The 25,308-nt window shown below is 44.5% G+C and overlaps 1 protein-coding gene across 4 annotated transcripts in view; it reads right to left on the minus strand.

Annotated features, from left to right (window-relative positions):
• Positions 1 to 25,308, minus strand: part of LOC125463072 (prelamin-A/C-like) — a 114,742-nt gene that overhangs the window by 64,580 nt on the left and 24,854 nt on the right. For all 4 annotated transcript variants that reach the window (XM_048553743.2, XM_059654801.1, XM_059654802.1 and 1 more), the window contains exons 5-7: positions 11,245 to 11,338; positions 6,669 to 6,854; positions 5,430 to 5,555 (exon numbers count right to left, since the gene is read on the minus strand). In XM_048553743.2, the coding sequence (XP_048409700.2) occupies positions 5,430 to 5,555; positions 6,669 to 6,854; positions 11,245 to 11,338 (406 nt within the window). The remainder of the gene's footprint in view (positions 1 to 5,429; positions 5,556 to 6,668; positions 6,855 to 11,244; positions 11,339 to 25,308) is intronic.

A 25,308-nucleotide genomic window follows, 5' to 3' on the forward strand; every position in this document is an offset into this window, starting at 1 on the left:
CAATGCTCCTTATCGCAAATTGGGTTCTGGTCTGGCAACACCCCAATTATAAGATTTATATCCTTGAGCTTCATGGTCCCGTCCTTCCTGACCTGTCTGTAAACTCCTCCAGCCCATAGTTGGTGTTTGTGTTATAAATTCTGTTGTCTACCATTCACATCCTTTACCCAGTGTTGGCTTCAACCATCTTAACCCTAAGTTCTAGAATTCTTTTGCAAAATCTCTCCACCTCTCCAAAATATTCCTTTGTTCCTTAGTAGTCACCTAACTAAACAAGGTTTTGATCACCTACCCTAAATAACTCCTTATGACATTGAGAATTTGTTGGCCTGATTAGCATTAATTGCTTAACCTGCGTTAACCACTTTGCTGTAGCTCCAGAGCCACATGTAGGTCAGACCAGGTAAGGACTGCAATTTCCTTCCCTGAAGACATTAGTAAACCAAACAGGTTTATCCAATAATCGATAATGATTTCATGGTCATCATAAGACACTCAATTCCAGATTTTTATTCAATTCAAGTCCACCATCTACAGTGATGGGATTCAAACATGGGTCCCCAGAATATTACCTGAACCTCTGAAATGGTTAAAAACCGAAAGAACTGCGGGATGCTGTAAATCAGGAACAAAAAGGAGCAAGGGTCACCGGGCCCGAAACGTTGACTCTGATTTTTTTTTTCTTCACAGATGCTGCCAGACCTGCTCAGCTTTTCCAGCAACTTCTGGTTTTGTTGACTCTGAATTAATAGTCTCTTGAAAATACCACTAAACCATCACCTCCCCTAATACCACGAGGCCTAGTTACGCTCATTACCATACAAGTGAAAACATCCTGGAGAGAAGTTGTCTGACCTTCCTTCCAGATGGCAGGCTGGGAAATGACAATGCCAGGGAAGCTGCAGTGAGTTGTGAAGTATAGTTGCCTGGTGGAGTTTTGCATCTAGAGTATTTTTCCCGTGATAGCACTGCATGTGGACTGCAGAACTCTTCAAAAGAAGCAGGCAGCTGATTTGTACTTGGAGCTGCAGGTATTTTGCCAATGGTGGAGTGAGTCTCCACTATTATCTTCCTCTATTTTATTCAATTCTCTAATTTATTGGCATTGTTCCTGTTCAACCTCACTTCCACTATTTGATAGTCTTGTAGATTATCTCTATCAATTGTATATTGATCCTTCATTGTTTTCTTATCTCTGGATAGATGAATTATCCATCTGTTTTATTGATGACTGCATCATTTCTTATCTATTGTCACTATTATTTATAATAAGCACAGCTACTTCACATCCCCCTTTGCTGTCTCTTTTATTTCTAAACATGTTTTGTATTTGGCGATGTTTCATTGTCAGTGTTGACTTTCCCAAAGGATTCCCTCAATAATCCCAACCGTACTTGTCCATTACAATTTATTATCACCTTGAGATCTCCTGTTGAATTACAGCTGATTGCTGAACGGATGTTTAATTCATTTCTCATAGCAGTTCCTCTTCCTAATTGTACTAAGTATTTTAGCTTCCTGTCCTATGATCCTATTTATTCCTGGGCAATTCCTGTCCTTATTATTGTACATCCTACGCCTTTTATTCCTGTCTTATATTTTGCAAGACTCAGTTCATTCCTTGTACATTCCAACCTCACCATACTAGATTTAAAGCCTTTGTTTCTTCCAACTTACTCTTTCAGCTGGGATACACATCCTGTTCTGCTACAGTCGGAGGCTTTCATCAATACTGCCCTTTCCTTTCTCAGAATTGATACCAATGTTCTTCGATAATGGACCCCCTTTACCCTCCCCAGACCTTCAGTTATGTTCTCTTTTTCTAATTCCTTATACCAATTTGCGTGTAGCTTGGGAAAATCATTATTTCCTTTGTGATCCAACTTCTAAATTCCGCTCCTTAGTTCCAATACCTCCTCAGTAGGATCTCTAGCTCCACCACAAGCTCACATGAATTGGATTAGGCCATCTGGCCCATTGAACATGTACTGCCATTCAATTAGGTGCTGTTTGATCAGAGTGAGATCACAATACCATTTTCCTGCCTCTCTCCCATTAGCCTGGACTCCCTCATCAATCAAAAATCTGTCTAACTCAATCTTGAATATTCAAATGACCCAGCCTCCACTGTTCAGAGAATTCCAAAGACTCTTGGACAGGAGAAATTCCACCACATTCAGTTTTAAGTGGGAGGCTTGGATTCTTAAACTGCACTCACTAGTTTCAGACTTAGGCATACAAGGGGAAAAATTCTCTTAGGATCCACACAATTAAGTCCCATCAGGACTTTACATGTTTAATATCACTTCTCATTGTTGCAAACTCCAGTGAGTACCAGGCCCAACCTGCTGAACCTTTCCACATGAACCCGACCACAGAAATTGTCCAAATAACTTGGCGTCATTAGTAGCTAGAAAGATCTATCGATGTATGACTTGAACCTGCCCAATATCCGAGCTGCCACTAACTCCCAACTTACAAATTCTTCTTCATGCACCACAAGATATGTCTGATCTGGTATCAGGTGGGCCACAGCCTTTGGTACTCTAATTTATGGTTATATAAGATTCTATCTAATTCAGTATCTCTTTCTTGATTTGTTCTTCAACCCTCTTAGCCAGATGGCTGTGGCTGTTATCCCCAGAGTCTTTCTCCCTGTTTTTAAGGTAGAAGTGCCTCTTGAACTGAACGCTACTTCTGGGACCTCTTCTCATCCTCTGCAGAGATCCTGCTTCTGAGTTCTTCGCTGTCAAACCTTCTTTGTCCTGAACCTGTGTATCCCTTAGAGATGGGGCTGCTTTCTGCCGAGACTATCCAGCATGTGTTCTTTTTTTCCTGGTGTTTGTGTCTCTAACCCCCATTCCAGCTCAATAAGGCTGACCCTAGTGACTCAAGGCAGAAACATCTCCTGCAGATGGTGGCACAGAGTTTCAGTGGTTAGCACTGCTGCTTCTCTCAGTGCCAGGGAGCCGGGTTTGATTCTACCCTCGGGTGACTGCCTGTGTGGAGTTTGCACGCTCTCCCCGTGTCGGTGTGGGGTGTCATCTGGGTGGTCCGGTTTCCTCCCACTGATGAAAGATGTGTAAGATGCTAAATTGTCCATAGTGTCCAGGAATGTGTAGGTTAGGTGGTTTAGCCATGAGAAATGTAGGGGTAGGGGTTTGGGTCTGGGTGGGATGCCCTTTGGAGAGTTAGTATGGACACTCTAAGGATTTGATGTGGGAAGCAGGGAATGTCTCCCTGACCACAAACTGCACAACCCACATGTGGCTCGTGTCACGTCTTATTTGTTTTGTGCTCCTGCAAAGTGCTGTGGGATGTTTTGCAAAGTCAAAGGAGCTGCATAAACATCAGTTGTTATTGTCAGGACAGGCCCCAGCTCTGGATTCAGCCTCAATATCCACTCTGCACAGACAGTACAGTGTAAATACAGAATGATCTATCAAAGGTCATCACGAATCTGTCTCATACTGGCCCCCACATCAGCCTAGTGTAGTCCATACAAACACAAGGCACATTAGTTAAACCTTACAATATAATTCATTGATGTTGACTGTGATTTGCAGGAAGCTGTGACTGGAATTGCATTTGTCTCTACTTTTTCGGGACTGGGTTTTCTGCAAATGCCAATACTCCTTTATTAAGAACACACATTCAGTCTGTTTTTGGCTAATAATCTGTTGGGTTTTCTTTATGTGAAAAATCACATTTAAAGCTTTTTTTTTGGTTTCTTCAAAGAGTAGATGTTCTGACACAATTTGGAATGGCTGAGGATTGTCTGTTGTCTCTCAATCTCAGGTTAAACAAGGCCTGAACTCAGGCTTGGATGCTCAGAACATTCTTCTTCTGCCTGAGATGAACACTCGGCTGTAAAGATTCAAACTGATTCAAATCTGAAGGAAAATGGACCTACTCAGTCCTCAGACTTCACTGCACTTGTGCCTGGTGTGATGTCCCTTTTAGGGACAATATCCTAAATGTGTCAGGGTACTAAAGTGTGAAGCTGGATGAACACAGCAGGCTCTCTGATGAAGGGTCTAGGCCCGAAACGTCAACTTTTGTGCTCCTGAGATGCTGCTTGGCCTGCTGTGTTCATCCAGCTTCACACTTTATTATCTTGGATTCTCCAGCATCTGCAGTTCCCATTATCACATCCTAAATGTGTCCATAACCGTCCATACCAGTGAAGTGGAGGTGCTGGTGTTAGACAGGCATGGACAAGGTCAGAAATCACACGGCTTTTCTGATGAAGGGTCTAGGCCTGAAACGTCAGCTTTTGTGCTCCTAAGATGCTGCTTGGCCTGCTGTGTTCATCCAGCTCCACACTTTGTTATCTTAGAAATCACATGACACTGGGTTATAACACCTGAAGAAGGAGCGAGACTCTGAAAGCTTGTGTTTTCAAATAAATCTGTTGGACTATAACCTGGTGTCATGTAATTTCTGATCTTATCCATAACAGGATGTGGTGTACAAGTTATTTACTCTGTAGCCAAAATGGAGCTAGAATCCTGTAGGTCAGATATGCCTCCCAGTTGTGCTTTCAAATAAGGATCTCACATCCTTGTTTTAGCAGTGCTTGTTGTACAATCGATACATTGACAATTAACTGAAGAATGCAGCAGTGCCAACGCGGACACGACTCTGGTTTCTGAGAGATAGTAGAAACTGCAGATGCTGGAGTCAGAGGTAACACAGAAACAAAAACAAAGTCGTTGGAAAAGCTCAGCAGGTCTGGCAGCATCCGTGGTGGAGAGAACAGAGTTCTGTGGATTTGATGGAATGAATGGCCTGCTTCCACACTATGGGGATTCTACGATTCCTGCAGACTGGGCCTCAGTTTATTGCCCTTTATGAAAGGCGGCGTCTGACACAGGGCAGCCCTTCTGTAGGAGAGATGGGTGTGAGAGATGGGTCCGGTGACCCTTCCTCGGAACTGGTAACACAGTGTGGCTGCTGGAGTCAGAGATGACCCCAATTTACCTGTGACAGCGCGATGCAGATCTGCATTCCTGTGACGCCACTCCCTCGAGTACTGAGGATGTGATTTGCTCCAGGCGTTTAAAACACAACAATGCTTTGAAAGGGCAGACACAGGGAAAATAAAACAGTTTCCTTTTGAAAAATGGGAGAAAGGTCATCCTGGAATGAGATCAGGAAGCAGATTTCCACACCAAACGCAAGTGCAAATCTGGCATTCTCTGTCCCTGAGGGCCTGCGAGCCAGCCACAGCTTCCGAGGTCGAGTTGGATGTATTTTTGTTGAGCGCAGATGTCAGAGGATTTTGGGCTGAACACAGATGCGGCCCAGAACAGTTGACTGACCGGACACATTTAACAATTTAAATTACCTCCCATTCAGTTCTCAATGTTCCTTAATGTGTTGACCAGATTGGCCAGCCTGTCTCATTTCCTTGGACTCTCACTAACCTTAGTTTGCAGCATTTTAATTTCAGTCGACAGGTTGTTAATGTGCTGGCGCAGACACTGGTTTTCCTCCTGAATTTGCTCCAATTGGATATGTTCCTTATTGAGGCACATGCTCAGTTCCATCAGCTAGGATGAGAATTAATATGCGGGTGTCAAAAGGACAGCAACTCTAAACTTCATTATCGCAGCAGTAATAACCTTTAGCAAGCTCGCAACTGGTGTACTGATGGGTTCCCGATAGCAACTTACAACATATCTCCTGGGCTCATGCTCAGTTCTGAGACTGAAGTGGCTTCAAACATGCTGCTCAGAAACAGAGGTCAAGCTCACACCCATCTCTCCTACAGAAGGGCTGCCCTGTGTCAGATGCCGCCTTTCATAAAGGGCAATAAACTGAGGCCCAGTCTGCAGGAATCGTAGAATCCCCATAGTGTGGAAGCAGGCCATTCAATCCATCAAATCCACACCAACCCTTTGAAGGGCATCCCATCCGATCCCTGTAACTCTGCATTTCCCATGGCTAACGCAATTTGCCTGCACATCCTGAACATTATGGGTGATTTAGCATGGCCAATCTACCCTAACCTGCACATCTTTGGACTGTGGGAGGAAACTGAAGCAGCTGGAAGGAAACCCATACAGAGAATGTGCAAACTCCACACAGACAGTCACCCAAAGATGGAATTGAACCCAGGTCCCGGACACCGTGAGGCAGCAGTGCTGACCCACTGAGCCACTGTGCCACCCAGACGCATGGATGTAAACTTTTGCAAAGACTGAGAAGGGAACGACCTGGTAATAAATCTGCCTCAGTGCAAGAGGACGGACCTTCAAACCCAGGGTGGGGGCCTGCCTGAGGGAATGGTAAGGGTCAGATATAATTGTGGCTTTCAAAGGGAAATTGAATAAAGTTTCTAATTATACATTTTTGGGAGGCCGAGCAAAGCCAGCATTCATTGCCCGTCCCTAATTGCCCTTGAAACGTGTGACTAAATAGGCCATTTCAGAGGCTAATTAAGAGTTGACCACATTGCTGTTGGTCTGGAGTCACTTGTAGGTCAGACCAGACAAAGAAGGCAGGCTTCTCTCCCTGAAGGCCACGAGTGAACCAGACAAAACTTTACACCACGTCAATGATAATTTCTTGGCAATCATTACCAAGACTAGTTTCCGACTCCACAGGCAGATTGGCCTCCTTGCATACTGTAAGATTCTACAATCACATGAAGTAGCGCTTACATTTTGATTGTAGGCTTGTTCTGTTTGTCGCTGGTACTGTTTGATCTCAGCATCGTTTGCCTCGCGGATTTTCTGGAGCATCTTCATGGCACCACCGTCATCGTCGCTCGGCCTTCTCAACTTTTCTTCCAGTTCCTGAATCAGATGATCTGCTTCGGCAGCCTTCTCTCTCATACAAATCATATCCTGGAAATGCAGGGGAAACTGTTACTGGACAAACCAGGTAGACGAGCTGGAAAACAATCCATTCATCTTTATCTGAGATAACAAGGTGTAGAGCTGGATGAACACAGCAGGACAAGCAACACCAGAGGAGTAGGAAGGCTGACGTTTCGGGCCTAGACCCTTCTTCAGAAATAGGTCCGGCCCGAAACGTCAGCTTTCCTGCTCCTCTGATGCTGCCTGGCCTGCTGTGTTCATCCAGCTCTACACCTTGTTATCTCAGATTCTCCAGCATCTGCAGTTCCTACTATCTCTGAAACATTCATCTTTATCGATTGGTTTATTTGGCTTGTTAAAATCATCAAGTTTCAAAGTGTGTTTATGACCTTAAATGTGACTTAATAGTGCCTGTCTTTGTGGTTAAACAAGTGAAGACCCTAGACTGATTAGAATTTTGACAAATTTAATGGCGGCAACTCAACCCATAAATGAATTTTAATGATCGGCACAAGAATGGTTCAGATTCTGAGTGTTCCACAACAAAGGTGCTGCATTTGTCCGAGACAAGCCATGTTTGAGCATTTATCAAATTAAAACACGTGGGATTGAGGGAAATATATCAGAAGAGATTGAGAATGGATTAAGAGACTGAAAGTAGATGACAGGAACAAAGAATCATTCTCAGGATGGCAGCCCTCTTAGTGGGTCCACACATGTTTATAACCTCTGTAAATGTAGGGTCCAATTGTAATGTTCCCAAACTTGCTGATGGCACAAATCAAGATGGGAACGTACCTTGTGCAAAGAAGCTTCAAGTGAAATTGGAGAAGCGAGGGGAATGCACAACAGTGTCTTGTATTTCAGTGGTAGTGTCCTAGCTCTAGGCCAGAAGGCCTGGGTTCACATCCTATCAGATGTGTGTCATAGTATGTCTGAACAGGTTGGGTAAAATGACTAAGGAAGTGGGAAAGTACATGGCAGATGGAATATAACATGAAGAGGTGTGACGTTATCCACTTTGGCAGAATGCCAGAACATTTCCTTAGTGGTGAGAGGTTGGGAATATTTCTAAAGTGCCCCTGGAACACGCAGAAAGTCGCTGTTGCTTTCAATGTAGAGGCACGGCGGTCACTTCCGGAGCCCCTGGTCAGCTTGAGTTGTTTGGATTGGGATGTGGGCCACGGCAGTATTTGCCATAACTTTTTTTCATCCTGCACAGAGGTTCTAGATCAGGAACCAAAGCGGAAAATAACCCATAGGTCTCCAGAAAATGAATAGAGGAATGGGATTTGCTGAACTACTCATGCAAGAGCCTGCATAGACTTGATGGGCTGAATGACCTCCTATGTTTCTGCTAATTGCAATATCCTGCAATATATTTACACATCAGTTTGTATTCATTTGCTCACATTGCCACCATAGAACTGGCTTTACCTTGCAATGACAGTCCACCTGATCTAAACTGAAACATGATGCAAGAAGCTGTCAAAGAACATGCATTTTACTCAAACAGAGTTGGTGTGAAGTTTAGCATGCAGTGGCGAGGGAACACACTCGAGCAGTGAAATCGACCATCAAAGGCTCTGTGATCAAACCAGTCAATCACAGTCTAAGTGATGGAGGCCCTAGAGTCGCAAAGAGTGAGGGGTGATCTCATTGGAATTTTAAGAGCTTGTACAGGGCACACAGGGCTGTTTATAAGATGCCCCTCCTGTCTACTGAGCCGAAAACCAGGGGACACAATATCACACAGAGGGGTAGTAATTTAAAATGGGGAAGAGGAGGGGTTTCTTCGCTCAGAGGCTGGTGAATTGTTGAAATCCTTGACCCCAAAGGTAGCTCAATTACTAAGTTCAAAACAGCGATCCTTAGATTTCTGGATATAACTGACATCACAGGGTTTTAGGGAAGTGACATTGAGGTGGGTGATCAGCCATGCTCTAAATGAATGATGGAGCAGGGTCTCTGGCCTGCTTCAGTTCCTATCTTCCTATACTTTCCGATCGCTGATTATTAAGCTAGTGTCTTAAAGGGGGAATCTTATGGACAGATGATCAATGTCATCTGAAACCAAAATTGTGTAGAGAGAAAAATCATTCTTTCTCGATAGTGGTTCCATTGTCAAGCACCAAAATCTCTCTGCTCCAAAAGCACATTTGCCAACTCTTTCACAGAGCTTTTGAGATGCTTTCTTACATTCAGGGAACTGTATAAATACAATTTAGTGTGAAAGGGCCATTATTCATGAAGAACCATAGTAATTCAGAACTGGTACAAGAATGATTGAGACAATTACATACCATGTCTAACACTGATGTACAATAATATTTTATTGCATGGCTGTGTAACCCTCACATCTCACTAAAACCCTCGCTGTGTTAACCTGCTGGGATTGTGCTGCCCTGCCTTAATCAGATTTTGTTGGCAGGTCAGTGATAACAGCCTTCTGCCATGAATCTCCTGGGATGCTTCTCTAAGGGAAACAGATAAGCTCCATGCTCCATTACTGCAGCCGATTGAATCTAGATTTAGCTGATATTAGGCTGTTCCCTCAGCACAAATTAATGTTGACTGTACAATGCTGGCTGCATTGTGCACCGACAAAATGCTTAACTTGATTAACTGCATCATTTTAAACCAGAGCACCTAAATAAGTCACCCAATTAAACACAAGGCAATTTAACTTGCACTCCTCTGGGGATGCACACCTTCAGCTGCTGCTGTCAATTACATCAAACTAATTCCTAGGATTTACAATGGCTCCAGGTTCAGATAAATAGGGAAGAAATGCCCCTTCGGAGTGAAGCATTTGGGGGTATATTTTCAAAGCCAGAGCAACATTACAGTCACAGACAGGGACCACCATGTATCGTTAGCTTGATGGTGATGTTTGGCATCGATTGGGATCCACATTCTATTCCCTCACTCCCTTCCACCCAGTTTAAGGAGCCCTGTTCGTCAGCAGCTCCCGTCGAGAAATGATCCAGCAAATGGCAGTCAATTCCCATTTCTCCTATACAGCTCACCAATGACACCTGAACTGGGGTATAATTCCTAGTGAAGTTGGTGCTGTAGCAATGTTCCCTACCTCTGAACCAAAAGGTCCTAGTTCGATGCATCAGGCACATGTTGTAACCTCTCTGGATAGGTTGTCGGTGAAGATCTAGAATTCGTGGCATCCAGACCGTTGCCTTTGGTGCCCAAGGTGGGTGTTCCATCTAGATTGTACCTGTTTTGGACGCAGTCTCAAAGCTGCCCTCAACTGTGCCTGAGTGCTAGTTCTCTGATCTTGAATTCAGGAGGATGGGTTCAAGGCCCGTGCCAGAGACTTAAACACATCAACTAGGGCAATTTTCTGCTGAACTGAACATAGGAAACACAGAAGATAGGAACAGAAGTAGGCCATTCAACCCTTTGAGCCTGTTTCGCCACTGTAATGATCATGGCTGATCATCCAACTGAGTACCCCATTCCTGCTTTCTCCCCATACCCTTTGTTCCCTTGGTTTTCCAACGTGAGGTTAAATTGAGGTGGGTGTCAATTGAGGTGTGCTGCGAATTTCTCCGGCTTCCTGGTTAAAGTTTAGCTGTCAACCAACAGCAGGATAACCAGTTATCTATCATTGAACTTGTTTTTGTTGGTGGGGTCTTGCTGTGCACACAGTGGCTGACAGTTTTCCCACATTTTTGTAACAGTGACTGAATTATAACAGTAAAGCAATGGGACAAGTTGGAGTGAAAGGACCTATTCAAATGTAAGTTCTTTACTTCCTTTTACAAGGGTACACCTGGAGGACAAAATGGAAGCAGTTCTCAGAAGGTTTTCTGGACTAATATCTGGAATGGGCAGGTTTTCGTGTGAAGAATGGTTGGCCTGTATCTGCTGGGGATTAAGAGGTGGCCATGTTGAAACTTATAAGTTTCCCGAGGGGTCGAGGCAGAGTAGCTTTGGAACGGATGTATCATTTCATGGGAGAATCTATAGCCAGGGACCACTGTTCCAAAATAATGGGCCCCCACAGATGAAGAGAACTTTTTTTCTTTACAGAAGGCTTTAAGTCTTTGGAACTCTCTTCCTCAAAAGGGGATGGAAGCAAGAGCCCAAGTATTTTTAAGGCAGAGGTGGATAGATTCTTGATAAGCAAGGGCAGGAAAGGTTATTGGAGGTCTACAGGAATTATTTTTATTATTCATTCTTGAGATGAGGGAGTCTTTGGCTAGGGCAGCATTTATTGGATATCCCAATTCACCCAGAGGGCAGCCAATGCCATTGCTGGAGTCTGGACTCACATGTAGGCCAGATTCAGATATGCCTTAACCTTATTGAAGAATGCAGCAGGCCCAAAGGGATCAGTGACCTACTCCTACTCCTATTTCATACATTTGTAAGTTTTGTGCCATTGAAATGTGCTGACCTGGCAATGATTTTCCTGTTGTCTCTCCAGTTTATGTCGCAGCTGCTGAACTGTGCACTGTAGCTCGGCATTCTGTTTGTGTTCCATCTCATACCTATGCAAGACCAGACAATATATGATTTACGGCATATGTATCACCATGGCTGAGGTGGAGTGGTTGAGAGCTTCTAAGATGTAAATATCAATAACAATCTGTCCTGGCCCATCCACCTTGATGCTACAGTCAAGAAAGCACACTCTTCTTCCTCAGAAGGATGAGGGAATTTGGCAAGGAGTCTTACCAATTTTTATAGATGCACCACAGGAGGCATTCTATCTGGATGCATCACAGCTTGGTGTGGCAACTGCTCTGCCCAAGATCGCCAATAAATCAGAGAGAGTTGTGGACACAGCCCAGTCCATCATGCAAACCAGCCTTCTGTCCATTGACTCTGTCTACACTTCTCATTGTCTTGGGGAAGCAGCCAACAGAATCAAAGATCTCCCCCTCACCACCACCCCCACCCTGGTTATACTGTCTTCCACCCTCTTCCATCAGGCAGAAGATACAAAAGCTTGAAGACACATACCAACAGATTTAAGAACAGCTTCTTCTCTGCTGTTATCAGACTTATGAACTGATCCCTCATATGTCAGAATTACTACTTCACTGCACTTTCTCTGTCGGTATGATACTATATTCTGTAGTTGTGTTCTATTACCCTGATGTACTCATGTAAGGTATGACTTGTCTGGTGTACATGCAAATTAATATTTTTCACTGTATTTTGTACGTGTGATGATAATAAATCAAATCAAATCAAATCACAATGCACATTCAAGAATCAGCTGAGCATTTCTGGGTGCATCCAGGCTTCCAGAGCCATTACAAACATATCAGGAGATCTCCTGGTGCCTCAGCCAAAATGCATTCCTCAAAGCAACATTGATAAAACAGGGCAACTTATCATTGATCATATTGCTATTTGTGAGACCTTGCTGTCTATGTATTGGTCATAGTGTTTCTACAGAGTGGTTACTGGACCAACATGGACCAAGATCAGATGGGACTTTTCAGTTTCACTATGTCTGAAATTAACTTTATCCAATTTAGAAGGGCCAAAGGACAATGGTCCATCCACTCAAGACACTGGGGCTACTGTGAAACTGATTGTTGTGACTTGATTCTAGGAAGGAGCTACCTGAGAGGAGATTTTTGTTGGACACCTAATTCCTTGTTCTAGTTGAGGATTCTGATCTGTTCGTTCCAGGAGAATTTCCAGGTCCTCAGTAGTCTCATCAGCAAACCTTAAAAGACTTAAATAATAAAATATTGACAAGGATAGAGGGTGAAAATCTGCAGCTCTCCTTTGAAAGCTCCCAGAGATCACTCATATGGCCGCCTCAGTTTAACGCCACATCCAAATGACAACACGTCCAGCAATGCAGCATTCCTCCAACTCTGCGGCAGAGCAATGGATTAAATTCTATGCTAAACGCCACTCAATGAAGGGTCTAAAAGTTGTTTGAAGGCAAGTTTTGGTCTGGGTTCAATAGAAACAACCATAAGACCACAAGACATTGGAGCAGAAATAATACCATTCAGCCCATCGAGTCCCTCTGCCATTCAACCAATGGCTGATAAGTTACTCAGCCCCATTCTCCCACTTTCTCCACTTGAGAAACTCTTGATCCCCTTGGCAATCAAGTACCTATCTATCTCCATCTTACATGTACTCAAGGACCTGACCTCCACAGCCTTCTGTGGCAGTGAATTCCATAGATTCACCATTCTCTGGTTGAAGAAGTTTCTCCCTTTTTCTGTTCTAAATGGTCTTTACTTTAAGGCTGTGCCTTTGGGTCCTACTCACTCCAACATCTTCCCAACATCCACTCTGTCCAGGCTGTTCAGTATTCTGTAAGTTTCAATTAGATCCCCCTCATCCTTCTAAACTCCATCAAGTGTAGACCCAGAGCTCTCAAATGTTCCTCATTTGTTAAGCCTTTCATTCCTGGGATCATTCTTGTGAACTTCCTCTGGACCCACTCCAGGACCAGTACATCCTTCCTGAGGTATGGAGACCAAACTTGCTCAAAAGCCTCTAAATGTGGTCTCACCAGAGTTTTATAAGTCCTCAGAATTACACTCCTGCTTTTACATTCTAGTCTTCTCAAAATAAATGCCAACATTGAATTTGCCTTTCTAACTACAGACTCAACCTGCAAGTTCACCTTAAAGAGAAACCTCCCAATTCCCTTCTCACTTCAGATTTTTAAAATTGTCTCCCCATTTAGAAAATAGCCCATGCCTCTATTCTTCCCATCAAAGTGCACAACCTCACACTTTCCCACGTTGTACTCCATCTTTGACCACTCTCCTAATCTGTCTAAATCCTTCTGCAGCTTCCCCACCTCCTCAATACTACTTGTCCCTCTAGCTATCTTTGTATCATCAGGAATTAAGAATTTAATGATGACCATGAATCCATTTTCGATTGTCAGAAAAACCCATCTGGTTCACTAAGGCCCTTTAGGGAAGGAAATCTGACCTCCTTACCTGGTCAGACCTACATGTGACTCCAGACCCACAGCAATGTGGTTGACTGTTAACTGCCCTCTGGGAAATTAGGGATAGGCAATAAATGCTGCCCAGCTAGTGGCACCCTCATCCCGTGAACGAATAAAAATTCCAACTGGAGTTCTGTTAATAAACACATTGAACTGGTCTTGATGTACAAAACACTGAAGAACAGAACTGGAGCAATGCCAACCACCGGAGGCCCACTGAGGGTGTTACCTAGCAGGGGGATGAAACGGGTTGCAACCAATCCCACTGGCTCGGCGAGCAAGTCTATGACCCGGAGTCCAAAATTTTACCAACAACTGAAGTCAGGCTTTTGCCTTACTCCCTTCTGAAACAGTGGTGGGGCGAGGGGTGGGGGGAGTGCACGGGAGGAGGTGGTTTACATTAGTGATTTTTCCAGTTGCCTGGGGCCCTCCCTGACTGCAGTGATTTCAGAAAGATCACCGCTAACCCCTCCACTATCTCTTCAGCTATCTCCTTCAGAACTCTGGGGTGTAGTCCATCTGGTCCAGGTGACTTATCCACCTTCAGACCTTTCAGTTTTCCTAGCACCTTCTCCTTGGTGATGGCTACTATACTCACCTCTGCCCCAACACTCTTGAATTTTTGGGATATTATGCATGTCCTTCACCATGAAGGCTGACATAAAATACTTACTCAGTTCCTCCTCCATTTCTTTGTTCCCCATTACTACTTCTCCAGTGCCATTTTCCAGCAGTCCATCATCTATTTTTGCCTCTTTTACCCTTTACGTAAATAAAGAAACTCTTGCAATCTTCTTTTCTATTACCGGCCAGCTTACCCTCATATTTAATCTTCTCTCTCCTTATTTCTTTCATCATTGTCCTCTGTTGGTATTTGTAAGCTTCCCAATCCGCAGGTTTCCCAATACACTTTGCCACATTTTGCACTTTCTCTTTTGCTTTTATACTGTCCTTGCCTCCCCTTGTTGCCCCATTCCCCTTTCAGTATGCTTCCTTTCCCTAGGGTTGAACTTTGTCCCACAGACTCCTGCCATTGCTGTTCACTAGGCTCCTCTCCCAGTCAATTCTGGTCAGCTCCTACCTACTGCCTCTGTCATTGCCTTTATTCAACTACAATACCATTACATCAGATTCCAGCTGCTCCCTCTCAAACTGCAGGGTAAATTCTAACATATTATGGTCACTGCCTCCTAAGGACTCCTTCACCTTAAGCTTCTGCACCAAGTCTGCTTCATTATACGTCACTAAATCCAGAAACCCGACTTGCCTCGATTGACCTCACCTTCCTGTGCTTGAGGTAGTCATCATATTAAAGAACCGAGTCAGACCCACACATGGAATACTGTGACTAATGACATCATGGGATTTGGGAAAGTGGCAGATAATCAGCCATGATCTAACTAAACGATGGAGCAGGGTCAATGGGCTGAATGGCCTACTCCAATTCTGCTCTTCCTATGTTTTCTGATTGCTTGTTTTGGTAAAAAAAGAGACAATCTCAAACAGATGATCAATGTCACCTGCAACCAGGGTCAGGTCAGGTCAGGTCAGGGTCAGGGTCAGGGTCAGGTCGGGGAGGGTAATCAGGGTCAGGGTCAGGAAAGGTAATCAGGGTCAGGGTCAGGTCGAGGAGGGTAATCAGGGTCAGGGTCAGGAAAGGTAATCAGGGTCAGGGTCAGGTCGAGGAGGGTAATCAGGGTCAGGGTCAGGGTCAGGTCGAGGAGGGTAATCAGGGTCAGGTTCAGGGTCAGGATCAGGTCAGGAAGGGTAATCAGGGTCAGGGTGAGGGCGAGGATCAGGTCGGGGAGGGTAATCAGGGTCAGGGTGAGGATCAGGTCAGGGAGGGTAATCAGGGTCAGGGTGAGGGCGAGGATCAGGTCGGGGAGGGTAATCAGGGTCAGGGTGAGGATCAGGTCAGGGAGGGTAATCAGGGTCAGGGTCAGGGTCAGGATCAGGTCAGGAATGGTAGTCAGGGTCAGGGTCAGGGCGAGGATCAGGTCGGGGAGGGTAATCAGGGTCAGGGTGAGGATCAGGTCGGGGAGAGTAATCAGGGTCAGGGTGAGGATCAGGTCAGGGAAGGTAATCAGGGTCAGGGCCAGGGTCAGGGTCAGGAATAGGTCGGGGAGGGTAACCAGGGTCAGGGCCAGGATCAGGTCGGCGAGGGTAATCAGGGTCAGGGTCAGGAAAGGTAATCAGGGTCAGGGTCAGGGTCAGGTCGGGGAGAGTAATCAGGGTCAGGGTCAGGAAAGGTAATCAGGGTCAGGATCAGGTCGAGGAGGGTAATCAGGGTCAGGGTCAGGATCAGGAAAGGTAATCAGGGTCAGGGTCAGGGTCAGGTCGGGGAGGGTAATCAGGGTCAGGGTCAGGTCGGGGAGAGTAATCAGGGTCAGGGTCAGGATCAGGTCGGGGAGAGTAATCAGGGTCAGGGTCAGGAAAGGTAATCAGGGTCAGGGTCAGGTCGGGGAGGGTAATCAGGGTCAGGGTCAGGAAAGGTAATCAGGGTCAGGGTCAGGTCGAGGAGGGTAATCAGGGTCAGGGTCAGGATCAGGAAAGGTAATCAGGGTCAGGGTCAGGGTCAGGTCGGGGAGGGTAATCAGGGTCAGGGTCAGGTCGGGGAGAGTAATCAGGGTCAGGGTCAGGATCAGGTCGGGGAGAGTAATCAGGGTCAGGGTCAGGAAAGGTAATCAGGGTCAGGGTCAGGTCGGGGAGGGTAATCAGGGTCAGGGTCAGGGTCAGGTCGGGGAGGGTAATCAGTGTCAGGGTCAGGAAAGGTAATCAGGGTCAGGGTCAGGTCGGGGAGAGTAATCAGGGTCAGGGTCTGGAAAGGTAATCAGGGTCAGGGTCAGGTCGGGGAGGGTAATCAGGATCAGGGTCATAGTGAGAATCAGGTCGGGGAGAGTAATCAGGGTCAGGGTCAGCGTCAGGGTCAGGTCGGGGAGGGTAATCAGGGTCAGGGTCAGGGTGAGGATCAGGTCGGGGAGAGTAATCAGGGTCAGGGTCAGGAAAGGTAATCAGGGTCAGGGTCAGGTCGAGGAGGGTAATCAGGGTCAGGGTCAGGGAGGGTAATCAGGGTCAGGGTGAGGATCAGGTTAGGGAGGGTAATCAGGGTCAGGGTCACGGTAAGGGTCAGGTCGAGGAGGGTAATCAGGTTCAGGGTCAGGGTCAGGAACGGTATTCAGCGTCAGCGTCAGGGTGAGGATCAGGTTGGGGATGGTAATCAGGGTTAGGGTCAGGATCAGGTCAGGGAGGGTAATCCGGGTCAGGGTCACGATTGGGTTGGGGAAGCTAATCAGGGTCAGGGTCAGGATCAGGTTGGGGAGGGTAAACAGGGTCAGGTTGAGGATCAGGTCGGGTAGGGTAATCAGGGGTGGGGAGGGTAGTTAGGGCTGGATCAAAAGTAGTCGGAAGATCAGTGGGGAGTCAGGGAAATGGAGGGGGGAGATGTTAGAGGGTCCAGTGAGAACTTTAACAGGTCCAGTGGGGAGTTCTTGTGGGAGATAGTGAATCAATTGTACAATCACATCAGAATTGGAATGGGTTTAATTTGTCAAACATTTCCTGGTAACTATCCAGGTGGCTGAGTCAAAGCCTTCTGAAATCTCTGACTCAAACTTTGAGCTGAAGGTGTTTTGAAAATTCGAGGTACAGAGAAAGTGCCCATCAGAAGATTAATCTTCGCTGGGAATTCCTGCACCATCAGGATTCAGAAGGGTTCCCAATGCGGGTGTTTTTAGGTACACCAACTGTCCAGGCTGGAAGATTGACGTCACTGTCTCTGATATTTCTCCCCACCTTCGGTTGGAAGGTGACCAACTGGAGCTGCTACTCCTGGTTTTCATCCTCCACAGATAGTTCCTGACCAGCTGAGCATTGCCAGCACTTTCCATTCTCTGTTTGAGCTTTGTGTATTCTGGAATTTGGTCTGGCTATCTTCAGTGCTTAACTCCAGTGATTAACTCAATGTATGAATACCCCAGAGAGCAGAAATTTGTAGATTTTATGGATACGTTATCAGGTGTGGAATCACACTGGTCATTAATCAGCCCATAATTACAAATAGATTCAGAATGATCTACACTGTGAAAGGGAAACTAATTCATTCACTAGAACTGGAATGGTCAGACTCAGACAACCACAAATGCTTTTAAGTAGGGTTTTTGCTTTTAAACTAAGATAGCAAGGCTTAAAACTATATAAAAAAATGTTTACACAGGCCCATAGCTGCTTGGTGAAATGAAATCTTGTGGAGAACTTGGAAATTTCAAATGTCCGTACCAGCCAGAGTAAAGCATCTGCCAGAATAATTAATCTCACTTGTCAAAATTCTTGCCAAATTCTCCCTTGGCAAATTCTGAACAGCGAAACAGGTCTTTATTTGTTAATATTCATTCACAGGACGTGGGCATCACTGGCTAGACCAGCATTTATTGCCCATCCCTAATTGCCCAGAGGGTAGTTAGGAGTCGATCAAATTGTTGTGTGTCTGGTGTCACATGTAGGTCAGATCAGGTAAGGAAGGCAGATTTCCTTCTCTGATTACTAACCACATTACTAAGCTGAGTTTCTGGATTACTAGTCCAGTGACTGTACCACTTTTTCATTAGAATTCAGAAGCCTAAGTGGTGATCTTATTGAAACATACAAGATTTTGATTGAGTTTGAAGGGCTAAGTGTTGAGAAGGTGCTTCCACAAGTTGGGGAACCTTGATTTAAGGGACATAGTTGCACAATAAGGAGACCCTCATTCAAAACTGGGAACCAAAGGGATTTCTTCTCCCAGATGGTAACGAAATATCTGGAATTCTCCACCCCAGGCAGTGTGGAGGCTAGATCATTGAAAGTATTTACAGAGGAGGCAGATAAGACTTTTTAAAAATATTGTGGAGTTAAAGACTGGTATGAAAGAGCATTTGAAACCTGGGCAGATCGCCCACAATTTTATAGAATAGTAGGATAGAAGAGCCGAATAGGCTACTCCCGTTCCTATTTCTTATGTCCTTAAAAATTAATTCCTAATGATGTTCAGCAATGTTTTAATCCATATATAAGAAACCTAAACAAAACCGCACTTGGAGTGCTGTGAGTGGATCTAGGCACTACACCTTAGGAAGGATATACTGGCCCTGGAGGGAGTACAATGTAGGCGTTCAAGGATCTTCAGGGATCAGGTTATGAGGAACGATTATACAAATACAACAGGACAGCCAACTCCTGGCACTCTTGTTTTCTCTCAAAATTAGAAGGCTTAGGGGTGATCTGATTGAAGTCTTCGAGTTATTAACAGGAAAAGACAGCAGAGATTAAGATAAACTATATCTCCTGATTGGGAATTCTGGAACTAGGGGGCCATAGTCTGAGAATTAGGGCCAGACCATTCAGGAGAGATGTAAGGAAGCACTTCTACACCTCTGGCATAGGTTTAGAGCTCTCTTTGACAAATGGCAGTGGGTGCTGGGTCAGTTGTTAATTTTTAACTGAGATAGGTAAAATGTTTGTCAAGCAACAAGTATTAAGGGATATGGGCCGAAGGAAGGAATATGGAGTAAGGCCACAGGTCAACCATGATCTCACTGAATGGAGGAATAGGCTTGAGGGGCTGAATGGCCTACTCCTGTTCTTATGTTCCCATATCTTCTCCACCTGCTTCCACTGTAAGCCAGTTCAAAACAAACTCAAATTAACCATGGTTCCTAGTGTTCGAGGAGGGTGTAGAGAGTTCTCTGTGGCCTTGAAATGGGGACTGCAGCTGAAATAAGATGTAGTGCTGGGATATCATTCCCAGTCACTTTCAATAAATGCTTTAGCACATACCTGAATGGAATTGTGCTGGCAACATTGTGCTAACAGCTGGCTGTAAAGTGGGTGATGCAACTTTTTTGCATTAGGTGAATACTGAGTTAGTGTAACTAAATTAGTTTCTACGGAAGCAAAATGGTGCAGAGTCTGGAGATTCAAAATACAAACAGAAAGTGCAAGGGAAACTCAGCAGGTCTGGCAGCATATGTGGAGAGAGGAACAGAGTTAATGTTTCAGGTCCAGTGTGATGACTCCTACTGTTCCAAAGATGATACATAACTGGACTCCAATTGTATCGCTCTCCTCTGACGATGCCAGTCCTGCTGAGCTTCTCCAGCACTTTCTGTTTGTATTAAATAATTTAATTGCTGTTTGTGTTGACATTGTCTTTTAGCCAGACTACATACATCCTAAGTTCTTTTCATGGCATTTCTTAGCTTCCAAGATAGAATATTCATTTCAAACCAAACATTCAGTCAACATTTTCAACTCGCCTTCCCATTCCCCAGACGACATGTCCATCCTGGACTTCCTGAAGTGCCACAACGATGCCACCCGAAGGTTGCAGGAACAGCAACTCATATTCTGCTTGGGAACCCTGCAGCCCAATGGTATCAACGTGGATTTCACGAGCTTCAAAATCTCCCTTCCCCCACCACATCCCTAAACCAGCCCAGCTCGTCGTTGCCTCCCTAACCTGTCCTTCCTCCCACCTATCCCTTCCTCCCACCACAAGCCCCACCTCCATCTCCTACCTACTAACCTCATCCCGCCCCCTTGACCTGTCCGTCCTCCCTGGACTGACCTATCTCCTCCCTAACTGCCCACCTATACTCACCTTTTACTGGCTCCATCCCCACCTCTTTGACTTGTCTGTCTCCTCTCCACCTATCTTCTCCTCTATCCATTTTCTATCTGCCTCTCCCTCTCTCCCTATCTATTTCAGAAGGCCCTTCCCCACGCCCATTTCTGAAGAACGGTCCAGGCCCGAAACGCCAGCCTTCCTGCTCCTCTGATGCTGCTCAGCCTGCTATGTTCATCCAGCTCTACACCTTGTTATCCATTCAACCACTGCTGGGTATTTCTATTATAACCACTTGACCACATGCAGTTTTGTCTCATGTCAGTCTATTGCTTCAAGCCCACTTTAATTATGTTGTGACCTCAATGCATTTAATGTCAATGCCTCACTCATGTGGCCCAAGTTAAGGATTTAGCAGGATCTTCTATCTTCCTCTGAACTCAATGTTCTGCTGAGCTTTGATGACTTTATGAGTTTCTTCTACCAGTTGATTTAGCAGTGCAATTCCAAGGGAGACATCCAGATAGCCAGTGGGTCCATGGATGGAACAAGACAGGTAGGCTACTGATTGCAATTTTTGGCAATCCTACAACAGGACGGCCAATTCCTGGCACTCTTGATATTTCTAGTTTCCATTTCCATGAGGCAGAAAAGGTAGCGCTACTTCTGAAGGTAAGTTGTGTTTTGGATGGATATCCAAGTAGAAGATGCATTTACTTTTTCAATAATTCAGTGTCCAGTGTGCAGAATTCATTTGGAAATTCATGTGGAATCTAGATACGTTTCTGAGTATAGTTCTTGGTGGAAACATCTTCTAACTCCTAATGCGGGAACTTTTCAGTTGCCTTTCATCTTTTTAATTTTTACGAAGTTTGTGCAGGTACACCTTGTCATATGGAGACCTTTATATGTAGACAGAAATGTCCATGCAAATTCCATTTTCCACGGAAATATCCCAAAATGTAGAGTCGCGATCCCATTTCATCCTGCTTTTTGTAGCAAGGGAGATATACATTCCCGGGAATCAAGATAATTTGCTGTTTCTGCTTACCATGTATGAGGATCAAAGACTTGTCCAGAAAAAATAGCCAGCCAGTTATTTGCTGTCTAACATTTTACCAAAACCTATGTGGACTGTCATTCAGTTTATAGGACTTGAATATTCATACTGTACTCATTAGGACCAAAGCAAAAATGCCAAATTTCAAAGTCACAACAATCTGTGCTACAGGAGATAATGAGTGATAATTAGTTAGCGAATTGCCTCTGATTGGCTGAGGCACTGCCATCGAGAAATCAATAGGGAACTGTAACAGTCTCCTCAAGCTGCTGGATCATTCAATATTCTTTCAGTTTGCAGTGACTATGCCCCTTTTCATGAATCTGTGTCATTTTCAGCAGCTCAGTTCATCAAATCTTTGTCAGTTTGCACAAAAAAATTCAGACTCATGTTAGACATTTAGATCCAAACTTCCCCTAAACAGTTCTCTTTCCATTATAGGTAACTGCGATGGGACTGTGGTAGAAACCATTGTTTACCTGTTTAAATGAATTTTTCTCCACAATTCTGGCACGGGTACTACAGTGGAATAGAACCAACTCCAAGAAAATTGCAGATCTTAAGAGTGATTTCTGATGTCATCTGATATGAATTCTAAACAACTTAATGAGAAAATCAAGAGACTCCGCTCTGGACTTATTTAGTTGAGTAGTAAAGGAGAATGAAGGAGATTATCTGACTATTGACAAAGAGCTACTGGATCTTCATAAAGAAAATGCATTTTAAAGATGCTGAGAAATTGCACCAAAGCCTTGGAGCTGTATATGTTTCCTGAAATCCCTGCTTCATTTTCCAAAAGATATTCACTTGCAGAATCAATTGCAAGTTTGGCAAGAACTACAAAGATTGCTTTTAAAATAGTTTAAACAGTTGGCCAAGCCTTGAACCACTAATTGCTTGGAATGCATTCTCTGCTTCACTGTAATTGTCGCATTTTAAAATAAATACCACAATTAATTTTAGCCTGAACAATCCCACAACAGGATATTCATTATATTTATCATGCACAACACATTTGTCTTTGTTTCATTCTAGCGATGTGCCGGTCTTGAGGTTGCTGGTTTCTGCTTCCAGGAGGCAGAAATGGGGAACATTTTCCTGTGTTTTGGGTAGAATTCCAAAATATGAGATCCGACTGCTTTCCAATAATTCAATATCTGATCAGCAGATATCACTTATAAATTCATGTGTAATCCATTTGCATATTTTTTTTTGGTTGCATAAATATCCAGCTTGTCTGCGTATTTAGAAGAATAAAGATTGCAGGGGTACGTTACGATACAGACTCATGAAGGCTGGTGAAATTCAAGCTTGGCACCGCAGATTGATTTTTATGGGTGTAAGGAATTGTACAGTTGATAGGCGCAAAGTTAGTCATGAATTAATTAGCAATATTGTAGCCTCTGAGACTGAAGGTTCTGGTTAACTGAAGGTTAGAAAGCTAAATGTGGAGTCTATACTGAGGCTCAAACACCTGCACTGACAGAGTGCTGGACTGTTGGATGTACCTTATTAAATCATCCAAATTGACAGCCAATTCACAGCATCCTAGGAGAGATACCGTGTGGAATAAATACAGTTACAAAAACACTTGCCCTGATGTGTATCATACACCTGTCATTGTCTTGCACCTTTGTCTTGGTCTCTGAATTCCTCTTCCAAGTAAAGGGCCCAACGTGTGGTGAAAGGGGAGATTTATGTGTTGCCTGACCAGTTGTGTCAGGGAAAACCTGGCCCATGGTACAAAGTGGGTTATTAAATAACAGGCTCAAAATGATTGGTCTGGATTAGGATTCATTGAATGTCCTTCATTCACAGCCTGCTTGGACAAACACAATTTGCCTCCAGTCAATACAAGCTGGACCACAATTTGAGCTTTGTTTACAAAAGGTAAGTAATTTTTACCAATTTGACAATCTGATTCATGAAGGCTAACAAACAAAGTTTGCACAAAAAGCGATGCTGAGAGAGATGAAGAGGGAGAGAGAGAGGGACAGGAGGCAGGAAAGATAACATGAAAATGAAAGAATTAAGTGAAAGCTGAAATAAAAACGGTTCTGAGGAAGGGTCACTGGACCTGAAATGTTAACTCTGATTTCTCTTTACAAATACAGCCAGACCTGCTGAGTTTTTCCAGCAACTTCTGAATTTTTGCTTTTGTTTCTGATTTACAGCATCAATTGTTCTTTCCGTTTTTACCCTTCAGAAGTGAAGGGGTTAGGATTCTTCTGATTGATGCTCAGAAAGTTCAGAATCCAGACACCACGTGCATAAGACATTAAAGGTAATAGGACAGGTAGCGTCGTGCTTCTGAGGCTTTATGAGGCTCTAGTTAGGCCCCATTTAGAATACTGTGACCAATGTTGGGCCCCACACCTCAGGAAGGATATACTAGCCCTGGAGCGTGTCCAGCGGAGATCACACAGATGATCCCTGGAATGGTAGGCTTAGCGTATGATGAACAGCTAGGGATCCTGGGATTGTACTCATTAGAGTTTGGAAGGTTGAGGGGAGATTTAATAGAAACTTACAAGATAATGTATGGCTTAGAAGGGATGGACGCTAGGAAGTTGTTTCCGTTAGGCAGGGAGACTAGGACCCGTGGGCACAGCCTTAAAATTAGAGGGGGTAAATTTAAAATGGAAATGAGATGACATTTCTTCAGTCAGAGAGTGGTGGGTTTGTGGAATTCATTCCCGCAGAGTGCAGTGGAGGCCGGGACGTTGGATGCCTTCAAGGCAGAGATCGACAAATTCTTGATCTCAAAAGGAATCAAGGGCTGCGGGAGAGTGCAGGGAAGTGGTGTTGAAATGCCCATCAGCCATGATTTAAATGGCGGAGAGGACTTGATGGGCCGAATGGCCTTACTTCCACTCCTATGTCTTATGGTCTTATGGAGTGTTAATAAAGTATACTGTATGCTAGGTTTCATTAATAGATGCATAGAGTACAATGGCAAGGATGAACCCAGATAAGACACTGGCTCGTCCTCACCCGTAGTTTTGTGTACAGTTCAATGTGCACACTCAGGAATGATGTCATAGAATCCCTACAGTGTGGAAACAGGCCCCTCAGCCCAACAAGTCCACACTGACCCTCAGAGCATCCCATCCAGGCCCATACCCCTATAACCCACCTAATCTACGCATCCCTGAACACTATGGGCAATTTAGCATGGTCAATTCATCTAGTCTAGACTGGGGCAGGAAAACCGGAGCACCCTGAAGTAACCCATGGAGACACAGGGAGAACGTGCAAACTCCACACAGACGGTTGCCCGAGGGCGGAATCGAACCTGGGTCCCTGCTGCTTTGAGGGAGCGGTGCTAACCACTGAGCCACCGTGCTGCCCATTGCCCACATGAACACGTTGGAGATAGTTCTGAATAAGTTTTAGAAGAATGGATCCAGGGATGGGAAACCTCATTGTGAAGATAGATTGCAGAAGTTGGAACATTTTTCCTTGGAGAGGAGAAGGTGATGAGTGGTTTTTATTTTCATATTATGACAATCCTGTGCAGAAACCATTCCCTCTCCTAACCAGGCTTAAGAATGGGAGGCATAGAATTAAAAAGATTTCCACACAGAACTTCATAAAATTCTGGAATGCAATGCTTGGAAAGTATCATGGAGGCAGATTCCATTGCGCCTTTCAAGAGGCCTTTGGATGTTTAAACATAATAATGCACAAAGTTAAGGGAAAATATCAGGAGAGTGGCATTATGGCATATAATGTGGGAAACTGTGAATTCACCCTTTTTTGGAAGGAAAAATGAAAGAGAAGCATCTTATGTAAGTAGAGACAGATTTCGAAGCATTGAGATGCAGAGGGATTTGGATATCTTAGTGAATGAATCACA

The sequence above is a fragment of the Stegostoma tigrinum genome, chromosome 25 (assembly GCF_030684315.1).
Source record: "Stegostoma tigrinum isolate sSteTig4 chromosome 25, sSteTig4.hap1, whole genome shotgun sequence".
Lineage (NCBI taxonomy): Eukaryota > Metazoa > Chordata > Chondrichthyes > Orectolobiformes > Stegostomatidae > Stegostoma > Stegostoma tigrinum.